This window comes from Perkinsus marinus (assembly GCF_000006405.1).
Source record: "Perkinsus marinus ATCC 50983 genomic scaffold scf_1104296969786, whole genome shotgun sequence".
Lineage (NCBI taxonomy): Eukaryota > Perkinsozoa > Perkinsida > Perkinsidae > Perkinsus > Perkinsus marinus.
In genome coordinates, this window is record NW_003202674.1 from 42,401 (window position 1) to 61,806 (window position 19,406).

Sequence of the window (19,406 nt, forward strand, 5' to 3'; positions counted from 1 at the left end):
GCCAAGGTTTCATTGCCAACAGGCATCCCACAATCCGATACCGCTCGGGACATTCCCCGCATGCTTTGGTGGAAAATTAGTGACCGACGCATAGAGGAAAAAGAGAAACTCAGAACGTGGCCACTCGCATTCGGCTCCAGCAGGAGCCTCCACCTAAGGTAAACGGATTTCAAAGGTAAATAATAACGAGCCCGGCTCGTCGAGCCGGAGTGCTCACGCATCAGAAATTGTAGGTTTTACTCGAACTCAAATCTGAACGGTTATTCACACAAGTCGTATTATTCTCCCCTCTAACACTTATCCTACTTTCTACCAAATGTGTTCATCGTAGTGTTGTCCTAGCTAATACCACAGAGATGTCAGTAGCTAAGTGAGGTCACATCGCGGACCATACATCAAATCTGACCACCCTTATCGGCAATTATACTTGACGTTGTACTACGACTCTCAAAAACATACCACAACTATAACGGTGAGGTCCTCAACGTTGTGCCTAGAACACGAACAACTATCCCTTACAATAACGCCCAGTCAGGCGCTTGCCTCGGACACAGCCTCTACACTTGGTGGGGTCCACTTAATGTTGCCGAATGAAGCTGCTCCCGAGATCCCAAAGGCTCCCTTCCCTCCTCGGCCCTTATATCCACCATAGTAATATCCAGAATAACTCGGCTTATGATATGCACTAGAGTAGCCTCCAGCCCACGACGGGGAAAACGATCCCGTATAGTATCTATGAAGATTAAATCTGATATAAATAATAAAATGGAGTTTCACGTATGATATGAAAAACACTAGTGAAAAACATACTCCACAAACCACTGCATAGCGCGAATATCGGCTTTTCGCAGAAAATTACGCCACGTATCCTCATGTTAGTTCGTCTCATAATATCATATAATTAACCAATAGCTAACGCCTATACCTAGTGATATATCAAACGAAGGAGAACTCACAACCCTATGCATAGGTTAATGATAACGTCACAACAATATTGATAATAAATACGATAACATATATCCATAAATATATAATACAGTGGAGTTTCACCCGTTTAACGTGAAGTGTTGTAATACTCCATGTAACTTCTAAGGCGTGTAGGTCCTCGCAACCGACAACACAATATCTCCCTAGTAAATATGTTATTCACTAGTGTTTTTATATCACGGCTGAGTTAACTCCAGTGAGTTGAATCACAAGAAACCGTTGTCGCATAAGTGAGGACAACATGTAGTCCCGACTGCTACCCGGAAACCATCGCGCCTTTTCCTTTGCCCTTCCCTTTCCCTTTACCTCCCTTACCACCATATATACCAGATGTTGGCGAGTCATTGTACCGTACCTGATATCAAGTTTGTCGCGCGCCACAAAATACAGATATTCGCCCCTACAATTGAACGGTAAATCGCAAGGCTACAGGGTTCGATCTAAGGACGAAATCTCGCTCGCCCTCGGACACTTTCTAAGGAAGTTTATGCCATTTTCTAAGGAACTTCAGCCTTATTCTAAGGAACTTCAGCCTTATTCTAAGGAACTTCAGCCTTATTCTAAGGAATTTCAGCCTTATTCTAAGGAACTTCTGCCTTTTTCTAAGGACCTTCTGCCTTTTTCTAAGGAAGCCACCTCTCCACTAATAGGTCCTTCCGGCTTTGTTTTGCAGCTTAGCCTTGGATAACAACAGCCTTGCCTTGGATAACAGTTCGGGTTTCGGGTTGACCTGTCCGGCTTCGGGTGGGGTTTCGGGTTTCCCTTTCTCCGCTTTCACCTACAGTCCTTTCTTTTCTTTTTGGTTTTGCGGACCCCCTTCTACTACGCAATGCTTCTTAACCTTTCTCTGAAGGCTTATCAGTTGGTAGTTAATAATTGATACCTTTGCCGACTTCTTCAAATCTCGAAATCTTAGCTTTGATCGAACTTTAATAACGATAACTCAGCACTTTACGACCTTATATTATCGTTACCCTCCGCCTAGCTGAAGCTCGAGACTTCGGAATTCAGTTCCATACGCTACTATACAGACAAGTACACTGAAGGGTACCAAGAAAAGCCAATCGGCGGCTACCGTGCTGCTAATACGGTAAAGTGATAAAAATGGGCGAGCGAGATTGTTCCATTGGGAATGGAGATCTTCCTTAGATTTTACCTTTGAACCTTCGCCCTACTGTCTCAATGTGGAAGTTTATGTTTGATTTCCTCAGAACGGAACTCGTAAGTTACCTCACCATATTATGAAAATCCACACGATTTTGGGTAGGGGTGTACAAAAACCAACGATGATTTCTCATAATTTCCTCCGAATTTCCATATTTTTACCAACACATGTAGTTGACCATGTGCATATACTCAAATATAACTACCTTCTCGGGGCCCTTCTCAAAGTACCGGACACCCCCGGCAGGCTCCGCAGTGAGAGTAACCCAACCGAGCGGAGCCGGAAAACTCGGATGAGAGGGATGGCGGATTTGTATGCGAATGATACCACTTTGAAGCACCTGCGCGTGACATAATGAAGATTTGATAGCAATCACATAAACCATCTAATATTCTTCACTAATATAGTTGACGATAAATTGCCTCCGAATCATAACTAGAGACCACCAGAATTCTTACTATCCGTTGACCGCACTGTTCCACGATCTCGCCGTTGGTGATGGAGGCAACAGGAGCTGAGTCCGGCTCGCAAGTTGCCCGAACTAGAGCATCTCCTCGGATGGACCGCCACTTGTATCCATCCTCATTCCCTAAACAACATTGTTGCCCTTTAACGAATTTCAGTGTGAAAGAATATTCACATGCTCACCGACATGCGTTGGAGCCAATACGAAAATTCTGTAGAAATTTTGGGTAATCCTTCTTGTTAGTTTTTGAGTATTTGAAATACTCAAAAACTAACAAGAAATACTGTATTTCTACCCGAAGTCATGTGCAAACTCCTATAATATTGGAGAATCTACTGAGCTCAGGTGAGGGAAGCGAAAATATATTACAACACTTCTCGTTATTACTTTGCGGTGTCGTGACCGGCGGTACGTTGAAAGAATTCCGACGAGACTGCGGTTGTGTCGGAGGGGGTAACGGCGGAGGAGGAGGCTGCCGATTAGCGACCATCGAACTCCCATTTCGAGCCTGGGCCACATACCTGCGAGACCATGCCATGCCCTCAACATCATACGAATATTATCGCAATATTAAGTTGTTGATATCTATCTGGTTATTCTCATTTGTTAGTATATAATGGAATTTCACGACCGTGATATGAAAAACACTAGTGAAAAGCATATTTCACGACTACTGCATATCACCGCGAATATCGGGGTTTTCGCAGAGCATTACGCCACTTCACGTAAAACCGGTGGTGAAACTCCAATATATCACTAGATAATATGATATAAATATAATAAAATTCCTATAATATTGATTCCTACCCCCCTCCCAACTGTTGCTCAACTGGTGGCAGACCCCCAGGCTGGGGGGCGCGTGAAAGAGGGGGCCGATAAAGGGCTGGCGTCGGGGACCGAATCAAAGGACCAAGAGTGCCCTCTGCAGCGCTCTGACCAGGACAAGGACGTCTGAAACAATCAGCATATCAGAAGCAATAAAACAGAAAAAAAACCATCGTCAATTCCCCACCCATTCAGTGGGGCCTCGCCAAGTGACCTCTTCACAATTGCAACAGCCCTTTGGTTTAGCTCTTCCCGTCCGACAAGTCGAATGGGATTTCTATTCTCATCCTGGGTCCCTACAGGTGTGCATACTCTCTTGGCATTAACCGCATCAGCCCGCTGAGCGATGCCTCGCATTTCCCGACGCCTAAATGTTAGAAATGCCCTCACCGGGGATCGAACCCGCGTGTAACGCTTACGCTATCTTGCTCGGTCCATCTGAACTGCACGCATGCTCATCCTCCTCCACCCCTCTTTTCGTCCCGTTGGTGGTGACCTCGGGACACGACGAGCTCGCAGGGGCCTGCCCAGTGGCCGCTCGCAGCGCCTTTGAAAAAAGCCCACCACCTGAGACCAGCGGGAATCGCCAACAAGTCGCATTCCAAAAAACGAAATTCCTCATATGCGCTCACAGTGTTGGAGGAATATATGTTTGCTTTCCTCAGCTGAGCTCAGGAGTTTCCTCACTTATGAATTCGCATAGACGAAATTCCCAAAATTTCAATATTGTCATCGAAACATGTAGTCGACCATGTTCATAATTTCCCACACCGCCATCAACACATTTTTAGGTCTAATGTGATTTTCGGTATCCCCTGGTTCACACCTCGGGGCGGGGCTGCCTTCTTGGACCTTTTCACAGGGTGGGCCACGCCATGCTCCTCACAGTACTCGATCAGCCACTCCACCTGAATATCAACTCCGCAGACGAAGATTAGAAACACTCACAAAGCTCTCCGCGTTCTCCTGCAAGAACTGCTCCATCTCAGCCACCATCTCGCTCACTGTAGCCTGTGTTTGCAACACGCACGCTGCGTACCTGCACTCAGAACTTCTCCATAGGTTCGGGTCGCTCTCGAGGAAGGGAGTACGGGTACCCTACGCAGTGTACCGATACGAATATGTAAAACATTATCGACAACTTCAAGTGGTCCAGCGTGACAAGCAAAAGGGAGATAAGATGATGGCTGGAATAGCTGTAATACGGATCCTATACATATGGAGGATGAACAGTGGGTGACCTACTACTCCAATACGCCTGGCAGGACTTTCCTCGCCACATAGTACAAACTCATTAACGGTAGAATGAGTGTTCCCTATTCTCCCATATCGCATTTGAACAACAATCCATAAACACATTCTTCCTTACTCTGCCAGCGTCGCCCTATGCTCCTTAGAGGCCATCCCTTCTCCGTAGCTCATAAGCTGCTCCGTAACTGCTTCCTGAACCGCAGCCTCTTCTTCAGGGGTCAGGGCTGCTGATGACGACGACGAGGCCGACGCGGAGGTGGTGATGGCGTTAACGCGACGTGACGGTGCCGCCGATGCCCTAAGGCTTTCCTCAGCCGTCGGTCGCATCGTCATTAGCGTCGAAGCTGCAGCACCCCCCGAGTCACGTATCAAGTCACAACGCTGAAAACTCATGTAGTGGAATTGAAACCTTCCCTTTATGCTCAGAGCAGTGACTTACAGAACTCCCACTCGTGACAACTACTATAGGGAAAATAACAATATTGACGATTGACCTCACCTGGGACCACACAAGTGGCGTTTAAGAAGAGCGTAGGGAGTTCCCGATCCTTCTTCTTCCTCCTCAGCAGCAACAACGACAATCCTACTCTAATATAGAGCACCACGAGAGGGCTCATCGACTTGCCAGAATGTTTGAAAGAGACAGCGAGCGAAAAATAATAAAACATCACCAGTCGGCATACGGCGACAACAGGGCAAATATGTGGACGGATTGACGACGATAACAACAACAGCAGTAACCTCAGCTTCACGCGCCACGAAATTCGTTCATTACGAATTCACTGCACATATCCCATCGACCATGATGATGATGATCAACCATCGGCGCACTCTTCAACTCGTGATCAGGGCCTCGGGCGTCGAGGAGAGAGAAAGGGCACCACCAACATTCTATGTAAGAAGGGCCCTCTACACCATACCATACTGTAAACAGAAGTGATTTCAGCGGCGCGCGGTACGGCCCAGTTTCCCTTTCAGAATTAGCATCAAATGGCATCATCAAAAGGAGGATGAGTCGTGCAGTAAACCAACGTGAATGGTACTACTCCAAGTCGCTCACTTCTACAGTGGACGAGCGCTTGCAGAGATAAGAAGAACATACGTGTTGTTCAGAAATCAAAAACGGAGCTTCCCATAGGAGAGAACCACCAGAGTAGCCATCGTACTTGCAGTCGGTGAAACCATCAAACTCTCACATAGGAAGCACTGTTCGGCCAGAATACTATCAGCACATTTACAAAATATTTTCACAACGTAGACCCATGAGCCAACACCACCCCAGAGGGCACCAGCGCTCTTGACGAGCTGTCTTCAAAGAGACGGCGCGCGAGGGGGAAACTAGGGGGAATAGGACCCGCTTGCAATGATACACGCGTTCATAATAATAACAACCATGCTTGCCCTATTGACCTCTCGGGCGCCGAGGCTGAGTGCTGGTACAATGGCAAGTCTACAGCGTTTTCGAATATATAATGCTGTTAGTCATAATAAGGCAATTCATGAGTGGCCAAACCAGGTGCGCCCATTAATACAGCAAAACTAGATTTCACAATGTGATGATGATGATCATGGACCATACACTACTTATAGAATTAAGATCTGAACATGGAGTGGTATAGATTCGTGTCTCCACAGAGGAGTGATCCTACTTAGCCTTGACCACCACAGGGGTGCGACACCTTCCACACTGCCTTAGGGATCCAGCTGGGACGAAGTAAGCCTGAGCAACATAGGCTGTGAAACTTGAATGCCGAGTGATGTTTGCCACTACCGACAAGCCAAGAACCATCGGTCCTATTTTCGGGTCGACACCTATGATGTCCACAAGACTACTGCACTTCGACGATGACGCGGCAGCTGCGGCACAGGACGGCGTTGAGGACGGGAAGGAATTCACTAAAGTGATAACTCACTGATAAGACTACCACCAACTACCGATAATAATTGCAAGAATCCGTACAACAGATGTGTCACCAATTCGACGCGTTGTGTCACCAGAATCTCTCCTAGGAGCCTCCTTGGCAGCCGGTTGCTGCTGTTGCTGCCTATTCCGTCTCAGAGTGAAGTCACTCTGAGGTAGAGTGTCATCAACCAACAGCCGATCGAGCGTGTCGCCCTTCAACAGCCACTCAAGCTCCCGACGCTGACAAAAAATCATATATTCCCATACCACTCCTTCTCGAAATCATACTGGTGACTACCAGTTCAGTCGGTGTCGGTGCCGATGCGAATAGGCAGGTCCTGGCTTCCACGCCTCCTCGACGCAGCGCCTGGGCAACCGCGACATCTTCATATTGGTCGCCTATGAGCACCTGAGAGAGACCGCCATGAACACAATTCTCTTTCTCCTATTATGTGACACAGCGCGGTAAAACATGCGATTTTTGCGGAAATTTTTTGGGGAAAAAATTATTTTTCGCTGCTGTCGACCTCTATCCGAGTTAGCCTATATACTCCTATTATTAGTGAGGAAACTTTCCCTCGCTCAGCTGAGGAAAACGAACATATATTCCTCCAATAGTCATACCACTCTTCGGGGAACTGGTTTCAAAGTCGGCACTATCGAGAGCACTGTCGCGAGCTTGGTCGACTTCAAGCCCTTGTCCTCAGAAAAATACAGTCTGCGGAACTTCCTACTAATTACCGACAGTTCTCGACAATATCTGCCAAAGATTCCTCCTCCACCACCGCACGCGGAAGATTTTCTTCCTACTCTTTAGAATGCAATATAGTGACCTTAGCGAGCAAGGGCACGACCCTGGGCATGTACAGTTGACACGATTCGTGCACCCACCCCGGAGAACTGCTTGTGAGTATGAATACATACGGGCTTGCCAACACTATCGCGCGCGACTAACACCAACGTGTGCACGCCGAGAGGGCAGGCGGGGTTAGTCTACTAGGACTTCAATGACGATGTTCTGTAACTGTCCTAGGGACTCTTCTGAGCCTGTCGAATCCAGATTGCCCTCAGCCAAGAACGTTGATGGTAGAATGGTGTCGTCCCAGTCGCAAATCTGAGGTATATAATCGTTTCACTATCCCTCACCGTTTTACGACCAATCGACACACAGGGGCGAAAACGTCACAGACTCCCCCCACCCGGGACGTACAATCACAGGTGGGCCGCAAGACTCCGCCTGGCTATCTCGAATTGTGATGTTTGCAGTAGGCAAAGACCCACAAATTGCCATTTTGAATTCTACTATTTGAGATTTGCGCAATCGGTGCAAAAATGGTAAAGCCGAATCGCTTCGCTCCGCTGTGACACGTGCAAGGAAGATGATGGGTACGACGTATCTTAGTGGTCGCCATTGAAGATTCAAAACAGGTCCGTCTATGTACCACTGGTTTGTCTCTGTAACAGTCATTCACATTCTGTCATGTCGAAGGAAGAGCGACCATCTGAAGAAGTAGCGCCACTCGACGGCTCCTTTTCATCAGCTTCAACGGACGTTGGTCAACGACACACTTTACAGGTGATTTCATATCCCCTACCGAAGATGGCTGAAAAGGATGCCCAACTCGCTGATGAGTTCTTGAGGTACGCTAATTCTCCGACTAGGTAGTGCTCCGCATGCTGGTGCTCTCAGGCAACTAGATGCTAAGGCCTCTAGTACCGTTTTCGACAGTCCCCATCGGTGCTCTAGGACTGCCGACCGGAAGAGGAATCATGGGAGAAAACGGTGACACACATGATGAATTGAATCCGATGAAGTCATATAACTGCTCAGATCATCGACCACTCGGCCGAGTAGTTTACAATCCCTCACCTTGGAAGTGGAGACCATCGATGAGAAAATCTCGGAGGCTCGGAAGATGGGCCTCCTGAGCGATCCAAATGTTGGGAAAGCCACCGCTGTAAGGTCAATGACAATTCTCTCTCTTTACTCAGCGTTGGAAAAAATGAGATTTCCTCGTTTCATCTCAGGCTGGTCCTCCCGACGTGTTAGTGAATCTGACTAGGGACAGAAGCTTGACCACGCCCAACAGCGCCAACTACCTTATGACGCCTCCAAGCCTTATGGACTCTCCTACACCGGTAGTATACCGCATTCTCATCGAATCACTACTGACCGGTCCCCCAGGTCCTCCTTCATGCCAAGGTCATTCGTTTCCTATGGGCATGGATTCCCCTGGGGAGTTACAGACTCACTTACTACCCCGCTGGGAAATTTCTCCCGTAATAAGGACGAAGTGACGCACATTGTGTTATGAATTCTGTCAGATCCTCTCAGTTGACTCCTGTGCGGTTCAGTCCGCTCTGGGGACAGCAAAATGATGCTGCCTCCGAAGGCGTCATGGTAGCAATACGCCTATGACATGTGCATAGACTTGATGTTATCCCGATCAGCCCAATAGCGCCTTCAGCAGGAACACTTCTACTGGTCGGCAGGGTAGTCGGAGCGTATGGAGTCGCCATGCTGACCGCTTGCTCCTAGCTGTACGTTTATGATCCTATTCCGTCGTTTGAGACTGTTCTTGGTGGCTCGGTTCGCCGGAGTAGGCAGTGTTGTGAAATATGTCTATGGTCAACCACATGTGTTGGTGAAATTTTCGTAAATTCTTGTGCACTTCCACCCGAATTTTTTGGTGAATTCTTGCACTTTAGGAAATTCCTGAGCTCAGCTGAGGAAAGCGAACATACTTTCTCCGGTAGTTCGTAATGTGAAAGTGTCTTTCAATTCGAATGGAAAAATGAACTCTCTCACGCTCTCCGGAGACGCACTTGTACATTCGTGGGTGGAAAATTTGGTCAACTCTGTTATCTCTGAGGCCTTCCTTAGTAACACCTGATATCAATGTGTTGATTACAGTTCTACCCGTGGTATGAAAAACATATTTTTCGACTACTGCATAGCGCGAATATCGCGTTTTACACCGAGTTTCACGTCACTTCGCGTAAAACGGGTGAAACTCCGTCATTGATATTAGGAGAGCGTTTATATATACACAGTCTGCATTAGTAATAAAGATATTCAGGTTGATAATTTTGTATGGTGGTTTAGGTCACAGAAAGCTACCCGTCGTTTGGCATCGACAGGTTGACATCTTCTGGCGCGCCCTCAGAATTCTACCGAGGGGAACATACGACATTCGTGGCTCGGCGGCGTCCCTTGTCACTCTCCGCTCAAACAGTTCTGGGTGTTCCCCTCGTCTCAGCAGTGTGGGCAGTAGCGGTGTAGGAGGTCGTCGGAAGTGACCGAGTTGGGCTCATCTGGTCAAAACTCAGGACTTTCACGTGGCCGCAATTCTTATCGATCCCTCGAGCGTTCAGCGGATCCGAAACGGTACTTATAATATGGCTAGTCGCCCTAGTCTTATGGATAATAATATGCACCATTCACATCTTCTTGCTGAGACCAGTAGTGACCCTACTGCTTCTGCTTGTCTATTGTCATTTCCAATCCTTTAGTGGCAAGTTACCTGTTGCCGCGGTCGTCGGATAGTTATCGAGACTCGCTGGAAATCGATAGCTACCAGGTTGGTGGAGCTCCTCAATTCTCCTCCACCAATGCCGATGCCCGGGAAGTCTCCTTCACCATTGAACCCCCTACCTCGAGATGACTTCAGACAAGTAAAGGCCGGTCTGCTGTGGCCCGTCCAGTATTCTTTTCAGTGGAAGTCATTGATCTCGACGATCTTCGTTACAGTGGGCTTCATATGTCTATTGGTCACCTGTATCATGACACTAGTCATGTACGTGTTCCTTTACTTCTTATTATCAACTGCTCAGCTCTCAGGTACAAACAATGTGTTGAATGTGGAGGTTGTAACCCGTCTAATCCTGATGGACGATTAGTCTATCCTGATCCAGCGTGCTATGACTACTATATCGATTGGATACCAGGTGCCACAACAGACGGCAGTGGTCATCTACCGACCCCTCAAACTCGTCCATGGTTTCCAGTAATGAGCGACGGCATATGCCGACTATGATAACTCTCCAGTTAGCTTCTCGTTTAGGTCCCAACCTCGCCGCCGGCTCAGCTGGCAACTTGACCTTGTAACCTTTCAAGTGTACATTGATAACGCTGTGTTCATATTTCGTCAAGCAACTACAATCTACATTGCCAGTGCTTGTTTCTCTGAGCATCAATTTTCACTATTTGCATAGTCGCCTTGAATGACTATCACCCCACAGTTGCTTCTCTTGCTGCCCCCCAGTGTTGTGCACACAGTGATCATTCAGGAAGTGAAATAGTCTGATGGAAGAAGTGACATCTTCGTTTCTTGCCGCCAGTAGCTTTCCGTTTGGGAATACCCTAGGATTCGGCAGTAGGAGCCATACTAACTCCATTGCGTTTTCCGTCTCGTTTTTCTCCTCCTGAGCTCATCCCCATCTCGTACACAGACCCTCGTCTAGATAACAGACATACTTCATATACCGTCATGGTGGTCATACATCCAGTCCGCTTCAACATAAGAGCTCTTCACAAGATTCGAACCAACGACCGTCAGCATAGGAACTATGCGCTCTACCATTAGACCACTCTAGTTACATGCAATCCAAATGTCGCCATTCTCGACCACCGACTCCTTGGTGTATTTGCTTCTTCTGCGAGCATTTCGGCAACCTCATCCTCTTCTCGGCAATTTCATCCGATGGAAATGAGTTCAACTCGTCATCTGAGCGCTCGATTTCAAAATGCACGGGCACGACATAGATTCCATCAGGCACTTCGCTTCGCCTCGTTACTCATTCGTATCCGTCTGCACTACATTTAACGAGACTCACTGCCCACGGTCCCTCTTCAATCACTTGTGATGGGTTTAATGCGAATGGTCTACCACTTCAACCCAGCAACTCCCATCGCAGGCCCCAATCGCATCATCATCATCATCATCATCATCCAACTCTACTGAGTTATTCAAGGCCAGCTAGTGCTCTCTGTCCAATTTGGGCACTTGTCGTCTGTTATCATTTAATCATTCAGGGGGCCAGCGAGGGCGCTTGGGGTAATACCACCAAGTCTTCATCCATCTCAGCTCGAAGGCCACACCCTCTCCCCCCGACTTGGAACTTAACACGAGTATCCCATACTGTAATGCTGGCTCTAATATAATTGTAAGTGTAGGTCGTTCTAATGGTCATGTAGACGTGCTCACTGAGGAGGTCGACTTGTCGCCGCTTGCTGTCTATGCAAAGATGCGTAGTACTGCTGCCACGCTGCGGCCAGACCATAGGCACTACCATAAGCAGACGAAGATTCCTGAAGAGACATGTAGTCCTCAAAGGCAAAACTGAATCATACCCCTGACGCTCCCTGACCACGTGCTGCTTGTGCAGGAGGTGAAGGGCCCCCAGCTGGTACAGGGGACTGCTGAGGAGTCATGTATCCCTGGGCTGGCTGCTGTCGCTGGAGTAAACATCCACCATATTGCTGCGAGTAATAGCCACCACAAGGACCTACGATATCAACAATACCAATCACAAGGTATTCGGGTGCACAGACCTCCAGCGTATGGAGGTGGCTGTTGCTGGTACTGGGGCATCATACTATTCCCAGCGCTGTAGCCTTCTATCTGGGGTTGCTGCCAAGGCTGGCCAGGAGGTGTCGAATGAGCCTCTGGTGGTCCACCTTGCATACCATAGGACCGAGCCGTGGAAGGAGGACCTTGCTGCTGCATATAGGGCTGTGGGCCTCCACTCCCCATCCGTCCACGTGGAGCACCATCACCACTCCCAAACAGGTAAGGTGGGAGACCATTGGCCGGTGCTGCCTTCACTACGTGAGCGCCCTGACACAACTACCTTCCGAGACCATCGACTCCATAAACCTTACCGCCAGTCTCTCGTTGATGAATCCAACCACAGTTATGATCCCATCGTGTGGCCCCTGAAGGGACACTTCTCGGTACGGGCCAGCGCCACTCTTGGAAATCTGTATATCGCAGCGACTGTCTTCCTTCAACCGATTGATGACCTCCCCACCACGACCGATGATGGCTCCAACACCATTGAATGGAACCTGATAGTAATAATACACGCCAATCACACTCCTCACGATAAAACGATGGGACGATTCGCGCCTGTTACGGTATGGCTGAAGCCACTGTAGATGTGGATATAGCTGGCATATAAAATCGGTTGAAAAACGGATATCGCTGAAACCGAAATTATTCTGCGAGATCGTAGCTGTAAACAGTTCCATCGGATTCACGCGAGACCTGACGAGCCTCGAAGCCAACGTGCAATACACATCAGCACTCGTTCGCCTCTTATCACCTCGAGTATGCAGAAATCAGCAGCAGCAGCAGCAGAGTTGTCGTTCCAGGCACCCTCTCCCCCACCCTTAATAGGGCCTCCGACTCTGCTACCACCAAAACCACCCCCACGTTGGTAACCCGCATTATAAGAGTTATCAAAACCTCCTCCCTGGTGATCGTCGTAGTCCATCCTACGCCGTTTGGTCTCATCGTAGGATGGAGTCGAGCTGAGCCTCTTCTGAGATCGGACCTCCGGGTGGTCAACTTCATATTCAGAAATCAAGTCCGCGCAGGTAACCGTGCCAGCCACAACCTAGAACCAGAATATCAATACCCTCCCTATGGTTTCCGCACCCACCTTGTTAACCAACTCCTCACATTTATTCACAGCCCCCTCAGTGCCAACACAATTTACAGTTCGGGGCATGCCCCTAGTAGACCCGTGGTACTCAGCTGGTGGTACGGCCTGCTACAACATTTTAGTTTAACCTGACACGCTTCGCTCCGCCTGCTATATTACCTTAATTTCGAGTCGAGCTCCGGAGCGCTCTTTGATCCTGGTCAAGGCGACGCCCTGTGGTCCGAGCACTTCCGAGACCTTGCTGTCTGGAATTTCAAAGAATCGTTGAGTTTCACCATCCTTGGGCTCCAGCGGAGATATTTTCTCACGAATGGCGTCAACTGCAGCCTAAATTTAGGGAGCCAAACCGAATAGAAATACCCCCCAGTGAAGTAAGTGACCGACTTGCAGCTGCTCCTCACTCTGGGCATCAACATAGAAAATGGTATAGCCCTGCTCACGCGTCGACTGGTCGCCCTAAGAGCCAAACGAATGACCCCAATTGAAAATTTGCGGGAAAATTGGTACGACAGCGTGCATGAGCACTGAGAACCGCTGGAAATAACGCAGCTCATTTCCCATGAAACGTAAAATATCCTCTGGCCGCCGACGGTGACATTCCAGGCCAATAGAGATTGCCAACACTAAATGCCCAGCAGCATAACTTCTTCACATAGCGTCACTAACCACAACAGGTGACCTCGTTGAGTTCATATCATTAACCCCAGTTCAAAAGCGTTCGCCATTCAGATCCCCCATATTCATCCGCTTGCTTTGTTTTGGCGCACCCTTCAGTGGCCCTGTCCAACTCCTTGAGCCATCTCAGACCCTGTTTGCCGTCCTTGGGAAGATTCTCAGACCTCCGGAGCTGCTGCTGCTGCAAACCTCTGATATGATCACTGCATAAGGGACCAGCACTCATCGACCAGCAGAGACCCCATGTAATCCGAGGCCGCCTTCTGAGCCATCACTGTGAGTTCCTATATCCATATTTCTTGTTGCTCATTTCCGCGTAGGTGACGCAAGGCTAATGATATAGAAATACGGCGTGTCAACAATCGTTACTTTGGAGAATATCTCGACACCCAAAACACCCCCCTGGCACTACGTGAATATTGGCTCCAGTGAGCTGCTTCAAGTCACTTATAGTAGCGCCTCGTTTGCCAATAACCATCGAGACCAACTCCTGAGAGACCTCTACTTGCTCACGATACGGACCAGCATCAGGACCGAACTCAAACGCCTTGCTGGGGTTACCTACGAGAAGGGTATACTGCATTCAGCTTGTTAAGTAGTAGTACCCCTAGGAGCGGTACGGGGCCCTGCAGGCTTCTGCTGGACGCCACTGACGGCCGGTCCTTCCTGCTGCATAGTTGCAACAAGGGAAATATAAAACTTCGCGGTCAAGATCGAAAATTGAGGAAATGCAAGTAAGAGCAAGATTGCAAGATGACTAAAACTCAACGCCTTTTCTCGGTGAACACCATCAACAGCAGCAGGAAGGACAGTGCTTACAGGGCGCTGAAATATGACAATAGGCGGACGCTTAACAAGAACAGGCGATGACTACCAAAAACCTTTACCGTAAAAACCCGAACTATTCAGAATACGTCGTTGCCGAGCGGTCGATGGAGTCGTTCGTTGAATTCTCCACAACATGGAGTCTACATATGCCTTGGAAACCTCCTTACTGTCGAAGGGGGCTATCGTAGTCACTATCACAGTGCTGGGGTGTGCCCGTGGCCAGAGGTGCGCCCACAGAGGTCTTATTAGAATGCGCATTCTTCCTACTACTACTCGCCCCGATACGTGATGCCCTAGCATTGACCATTGGGACCACTCCACTGAGCGATTTGGAAATTATATGGGAACCGCCTTGGGAGGGAGCGTTGAGAGTAGCCATGCTAAAGTTGTCGCTCTTCGTCGAAAGGCTATCCCTCTTGGGCTCGGCTCCAGGCGGTTCGGTAGCTCTCATGTCCACCGTGGACTCAGCGAGCCCCACGGGGTCCTCATACTTACTGTCCAACCGCATCCCTTTCTCGTGAGGAACACCATCTCTAATTTCCTTCTGACCGCAACTATCATTCTGGGGTGGGTTTATCAAGCAGTCTGGAGTCGTCGAGTAGTTGCTCGATTGCATCGCCTCACGCGCAGCGGTGACACTCGCGGGGATTTGCGAAACCAGAACGGAATCTCCTTGGTCGCCTCCTGAGCCCTGGCTGCCTGCCTGTGTCGGGGCGCGTGTTTCTCCTCTATGAAGACTTTCCGAAATTGCCACGCTTTCCATGAAGTTGCTCGCCAAGGCGGCCATGCTAGACCCGAAATTCGAGAAAACACTTTCCGGCTTTTTCGACGTAGCGTTGCCCGGTTGTCCCCCGAGGTGGCCCGTGTCACCAGGGCCCTCTTCGCTTGAGAATTCTCCAGAAGATGATGACACCGGAGTTGCAACAACATCACTTTCGAGGTGATTGCTGAGTGCCGATCTCAGGTTGACTTTCGAGGCACTGAAAATATGGTTTTCGCTGTCACTTGTGGTTTCACAACTGTAGTCATCAGCCTGGACCGAACAGACAGGGGGAGACTTTCGCCTCATTTCAAGACTCCCACGCGGATTGTGGTCTGCCTCCAGAGACTCCTTAAGGAAGGGTCTCGCTGCTGGCCCCCGGGGAGAAAACTCAACGGCTCTATTGCCGAATTTCTTCCCTCTACTGCTGCGTTTTAGTGACTTCGACAGAGAGTCGATGAAGAAGCGAGACGCATAATGGCAATATACCGAGTTTAGAGTCTTGCGGGCCACGTGGGATCGTCTCGGCCCTGCCTTATGGGTCGGCCCCTTCGGGTGAACCGATTTGGGAACCTGCCGGTTGTTCGAGACTTGTCGCTCATCGGCAGCACCAATGGCATCCACGTTGGATTGGGGCAGTCGACTCAGACCAACAACCAGCGGCATACTGACTAACTGTGGCGGAGTATGGACCCCTTCGGTGACTGCTAGGCCGCCCGAGGGTAGCTGCTCTGATTGGCTCATCACTGGAGAGCCCTCTCTAGGAGACGATGGTCTCGAATTCTCTACTGGCATCCCTACTGACGTACCCCCTTCCTCCAGCATCCCCAATGACGTGTCCCCTTCCTGCGGCATCCCCAACGACGTGTCCCCTTCCTCCGGCATCGCTACTGACGTGCCCTCTTCCTCCGGAATCCCCAATGACGTGCCCCCTTCCTGTGTCCTCCCCAACGACGTGCCCTCTTCCTCCAGCCTCCCCAACGACGTGCCCTCTTCCTCCGGAATCCCCAACGACGTGCCCTCTTCCTCCGGAATCCCCAATGACGTGCCCTCTTCCTCCAGCCTCCCCAACGACGTGCCCTCTTCCTCCGGAATCCCCAATGACGTGCCCTCTTCCTCCAGCCTCCCCAACGACGTGCCCTCTTCCTCCGGAATCCCCAATGACGTGCCCCCTTCCTCCGGCATCCCTAACGACGTGCCCCCTTCCTCCGGCATCCCCAATGACGTGCCCCCTTCCTGCGCCCTTGTTATCATCGTAGAGGACACCGAGGGAGTCCTTTCCGTTGTAATGCCCCCGACCACTGCGGTCGTCTGAGGCGAGGCGATACGGTCCTTAACACGCTGGTGATGCTGTATTCGAACCGTATTCTCCCTCTCTGCCGTAGCGCACGCCCTCCGCACCTCCTGAACCCTCAATTCTCTATATTGGACATAATGAGCTGCCCAGACATGAGCTTTAGGTTGGTCGCCATGAACATCACCGCTCCTGCGTGGTCGACTGTGACTACCCAGAGGCCGTCCGCGACCAGTCGAGGTAGCACTCTTGCCTTCACTCGATGCACGCGACTTGCGACGAGGCTTATGGACCACTAACCTCGGCACAGCTAAAGGCTTATCATAGCAATCCCGGCCTCGCTTCGGCATCGTCAATGGGGCCATCTCGGTCTTTACTCCTGGCCGTTGTGATGGCGTCGGAGGAGGTGTTATTGAAGCCTTCTCGCGCGCCTTTAGAAGACGGCACGTTAAAGCATTCAGGTAGCGGTCGATGACGTCATCCAACCCCCTGAAATTGAATATTCTTGAGTAGACCGATACGAGGGAGAAAGAAAGAGCCCACCTGGCGTGCTGACATGTGGAGATTATTTCAGGGATTTTACTCTCCTCCAGCCTCCCCATCGACACTCTACTATTGAGGGCCCTCAGGATCGACCTCAGGGCAACTCGGAAGGTGGCCTCTGCCTGATGTGGGTGAGAAGTCGCGGTGATTGCCGATTCAGAAATGGCGTCCTTCCTAAACATAAATGAGCTCTCTGGCTAGATAGACTGTGTTAGGACGAATACTCGCATGAGCTCTCATGAGTTTTCCGAAGCATCTCGTTGAGTTTCATAAGTATCGTCTCCCGCTCAACTACCCCTCCAGCGAGGAGGATATGAGCGCCGACTTCCTTCGCCAGCTCTCGGGCAAGCATAGATCGATCTCGACGAGGCGGAGCGAAGGACATCAGAAGACACACAAACAACTTTGAGAGGCTCCGAGTATTTCTAGAGCTTTATGTTTGGTTTCCTCAGCTGAGCTCAGCAAATTTCTCGTTATAGAGGCTTACATGAAAATTTTGGTATAAGTGTATAGCAACCAATTTAATAAACAAGAGCTCCTCCTGCCCATCACGATAACCGTGTTATGTTCTTCCATGATTAAAAACAACGCATACCATGCCAACCACAAAGATCCCATGATTGAATTCCACGAGCAAACAGATTCGACAACGTGGTTTACCGCCTCGTAAGTGACCCCCAACATTCAAGACGATACTCCTCTTATTACAAAGTTGAATAACTCACAGCCTACTAAGATTGAGCTTATCGAAAATTTGCTAGCATACCCCCTTCATCACAAAATCATACACTTGGCGTTTTCTGCACCCGTCTGGTAGCTGTGGAGCGATAACCATATTGAGTACGTTGATGAAACTATGCTGTACATAGTAGTAGCGCTATAGTATAAAACGCGACTCTCTTCTGTGAGTCATAACAACAAGCAATGCATATGAAGACCACAGGCATCCGGAATTATCAAAATACTGCTGAAGCAACTATCCGGTGGGCGTCGAGTCTCAAGACGGTATCATCAGCAACACATACCACTCCTTTTGCATTTTCTCGCTCCAGCTCTATAACGATTCTTGGCCTCCTTTTCGGCTTCGGTTTCGATACCAGAAATGCCTGGACCAAAAATTACAAATTTTACTCAGTGGAGTTTCACGACCGTAATATGAAAATTTTCCGACCTCTGCATAGTGCGAATATCGCGTTTTTCACAGAGTTTTACGCCACTTCACGTACATTAGATGAAACTCCACTGTTTAGAGAGAGACGCAAGACAACTCGAAAGTTCTTAGGAGCTCATATAAGCCTAAACCCGAGCCTCTACTACCGTAAGGATTCCCAAGTCCTCCTCCATCATAGTAGTTGCCATACGGAGTGCCCCCATTGCCAACAGTCGCATACGTAGGATAGGCCCTTTTCGTAATAGTGTTCCTCCCACTGCACGTCAAACACTCACCCGTATATCGCTGGAGCGTGCTCAATCTGTCGCTGGTCTAATGCATGTACAGACCCAGCCTGCTCGACGTACACGTATTGGGCGCTGAGACGGAGTTGCATTGATCACAGACATCGAAGAAAACTACCGATATTGATCATCGGAGCGTGGCGGTTTCGATGGGTCATGCCTTTTACTAAACACATGTAGGAATTCTACTCTTTACTCAATAACAATACTACCTCGCACCGATCGTCCGATCCGCAGCAGCAGCACTAGCAGAATTTTTCATGGGGGGAAAATTCAACTAACTAAGAGTGACTTCAATATGCGCTGATTGGGAATGTGAAGGGAATAAGAGCAGTAGAATTGCATGTACTATCCAGCCCACGAGCCCCCAGCTGCACACTCTAGGCATTCTCAGCCAGACTTAAGGAGCGTATTTTTTTCTTAGGCAAATTAAAAAAATCTGTGTTTCTCGTTAACGAATCAGAGTTTTGAGCTGAAACTTCAACAGGATATACTCATTATCATGGTACATCACATGTTGAGTCGAAACGGTCATGTTCGGAACGGTTACTGATATATCATGGCGAGCGAAATAATCACCCCCGC

The 19,406-nt window shown here is 49.2% G+C and overlaps 4 protein-coding genes across 4 annotated transcripts; 2 read left to right on the plus strand and 2 right to left on the minus strand.

Annotated features, from left to right (window-relative positions):
- Nucleotides 1–2,166: 2,166 nt before the first annotated feature.
- Nucleotides 2,167–7,888, minus strand: Pmar_PMAR021962 (hypothetical protein; the record flags this gene model as incomplete). Its single annotated transcript, XM_002767827.1, has 16 exons — nt 2,167–2,217; nt 2,358–2,492; nt 2,611–2,741; nt 3,006–3,139; nt 3,426–3,569; nt 3,631–3,810; nt 3,863–4,010; nt 4,270–4,351; nt 4,392–4,482; nt 4,813–4,921; nt 6,669–6,837; nt 6,896–7,006; nt 7,222–7,357; nt 7,408–7,547; nt 7,595–7,711; nt 7,808–7,888. 16 exons carry the CDS (start codon nt 7,886–7,888, stop codon nt 2,167–2,169), a joined length of 1,959 nt encoding a protein of 652 aa, XP_002767873.1.
- Nucleotides 7,889–8,197: 309 nt separating this feature from the next.
- Nucleotides 8,198–10,697, plus strand: Pmar_PMAR021963 (hypothetical protein; the record flags this gene model as incomplete). The annotated part of the gene is made up of 9 exons (XM_002767828.1): nt 8,198–8,238; nt 8,288–8,380; nt 8,429–8,555; nt 8,626–8,736; nt 8,783–8,877; nt 8,923–8,998; nt 9,704–9,861; nt 10,439–10,604; nt 10,662–10,697. The coding sequence occupies 9 exons, from the start codon at nt 8,198–8,200 to the stop codon at nt 10,695–10,697; spliced, it is 903 nt and encodes a 300-aa protein (XP_002767874.1).
- Nucleotides 10,698–12,113: 1,416 nt separating this feature from the next.
- On the minus strand, nt 12,114–14,616 carry Pmar_PMAR021964 (conserved hypothetical protein; the record flags this gene model as incomplete). The annotated part of the gene is made up of 8 exons (XM_002767829.1): nt 12,114–12,437; nt 12,482–12,667; nt 12,925–13,218; nt 13,264–13,371; nt 13,426–13,593; nt 13,651–13,722; nt 14,354–14,502; nt 14,547–14,616. The coding sequence occupies 8 exons, from the start codon at nt 14,614–14,616 to the stop codon at nt 12,114–12,116; spliced, it is 1,371 nt and encodes a 456-aa protein (XP_002767875.1).
- Nucleotides 14,617–16,142: 1,526 nt separating this feature from the next.
- Nucleotides 16,143–16,844, plus strand: Pmar_PMAR021965 (conserved hypothetical protein; the record flags this gene model as incomplete). The annotated part of the gene is made up of 1 exon (XM_002767830.1): nt 16,143–16,844. The coding sequence occupies one exon, from the start codon at nt 16,143–16,145 to the stop codon at nt 16,842–16,844; it is 702 nt and encodes a 233-aa protein (XP_002767876.1).
- Between the last annotated feature and the right edge of the window lie 2,562 nt (nt 16,845–19,406).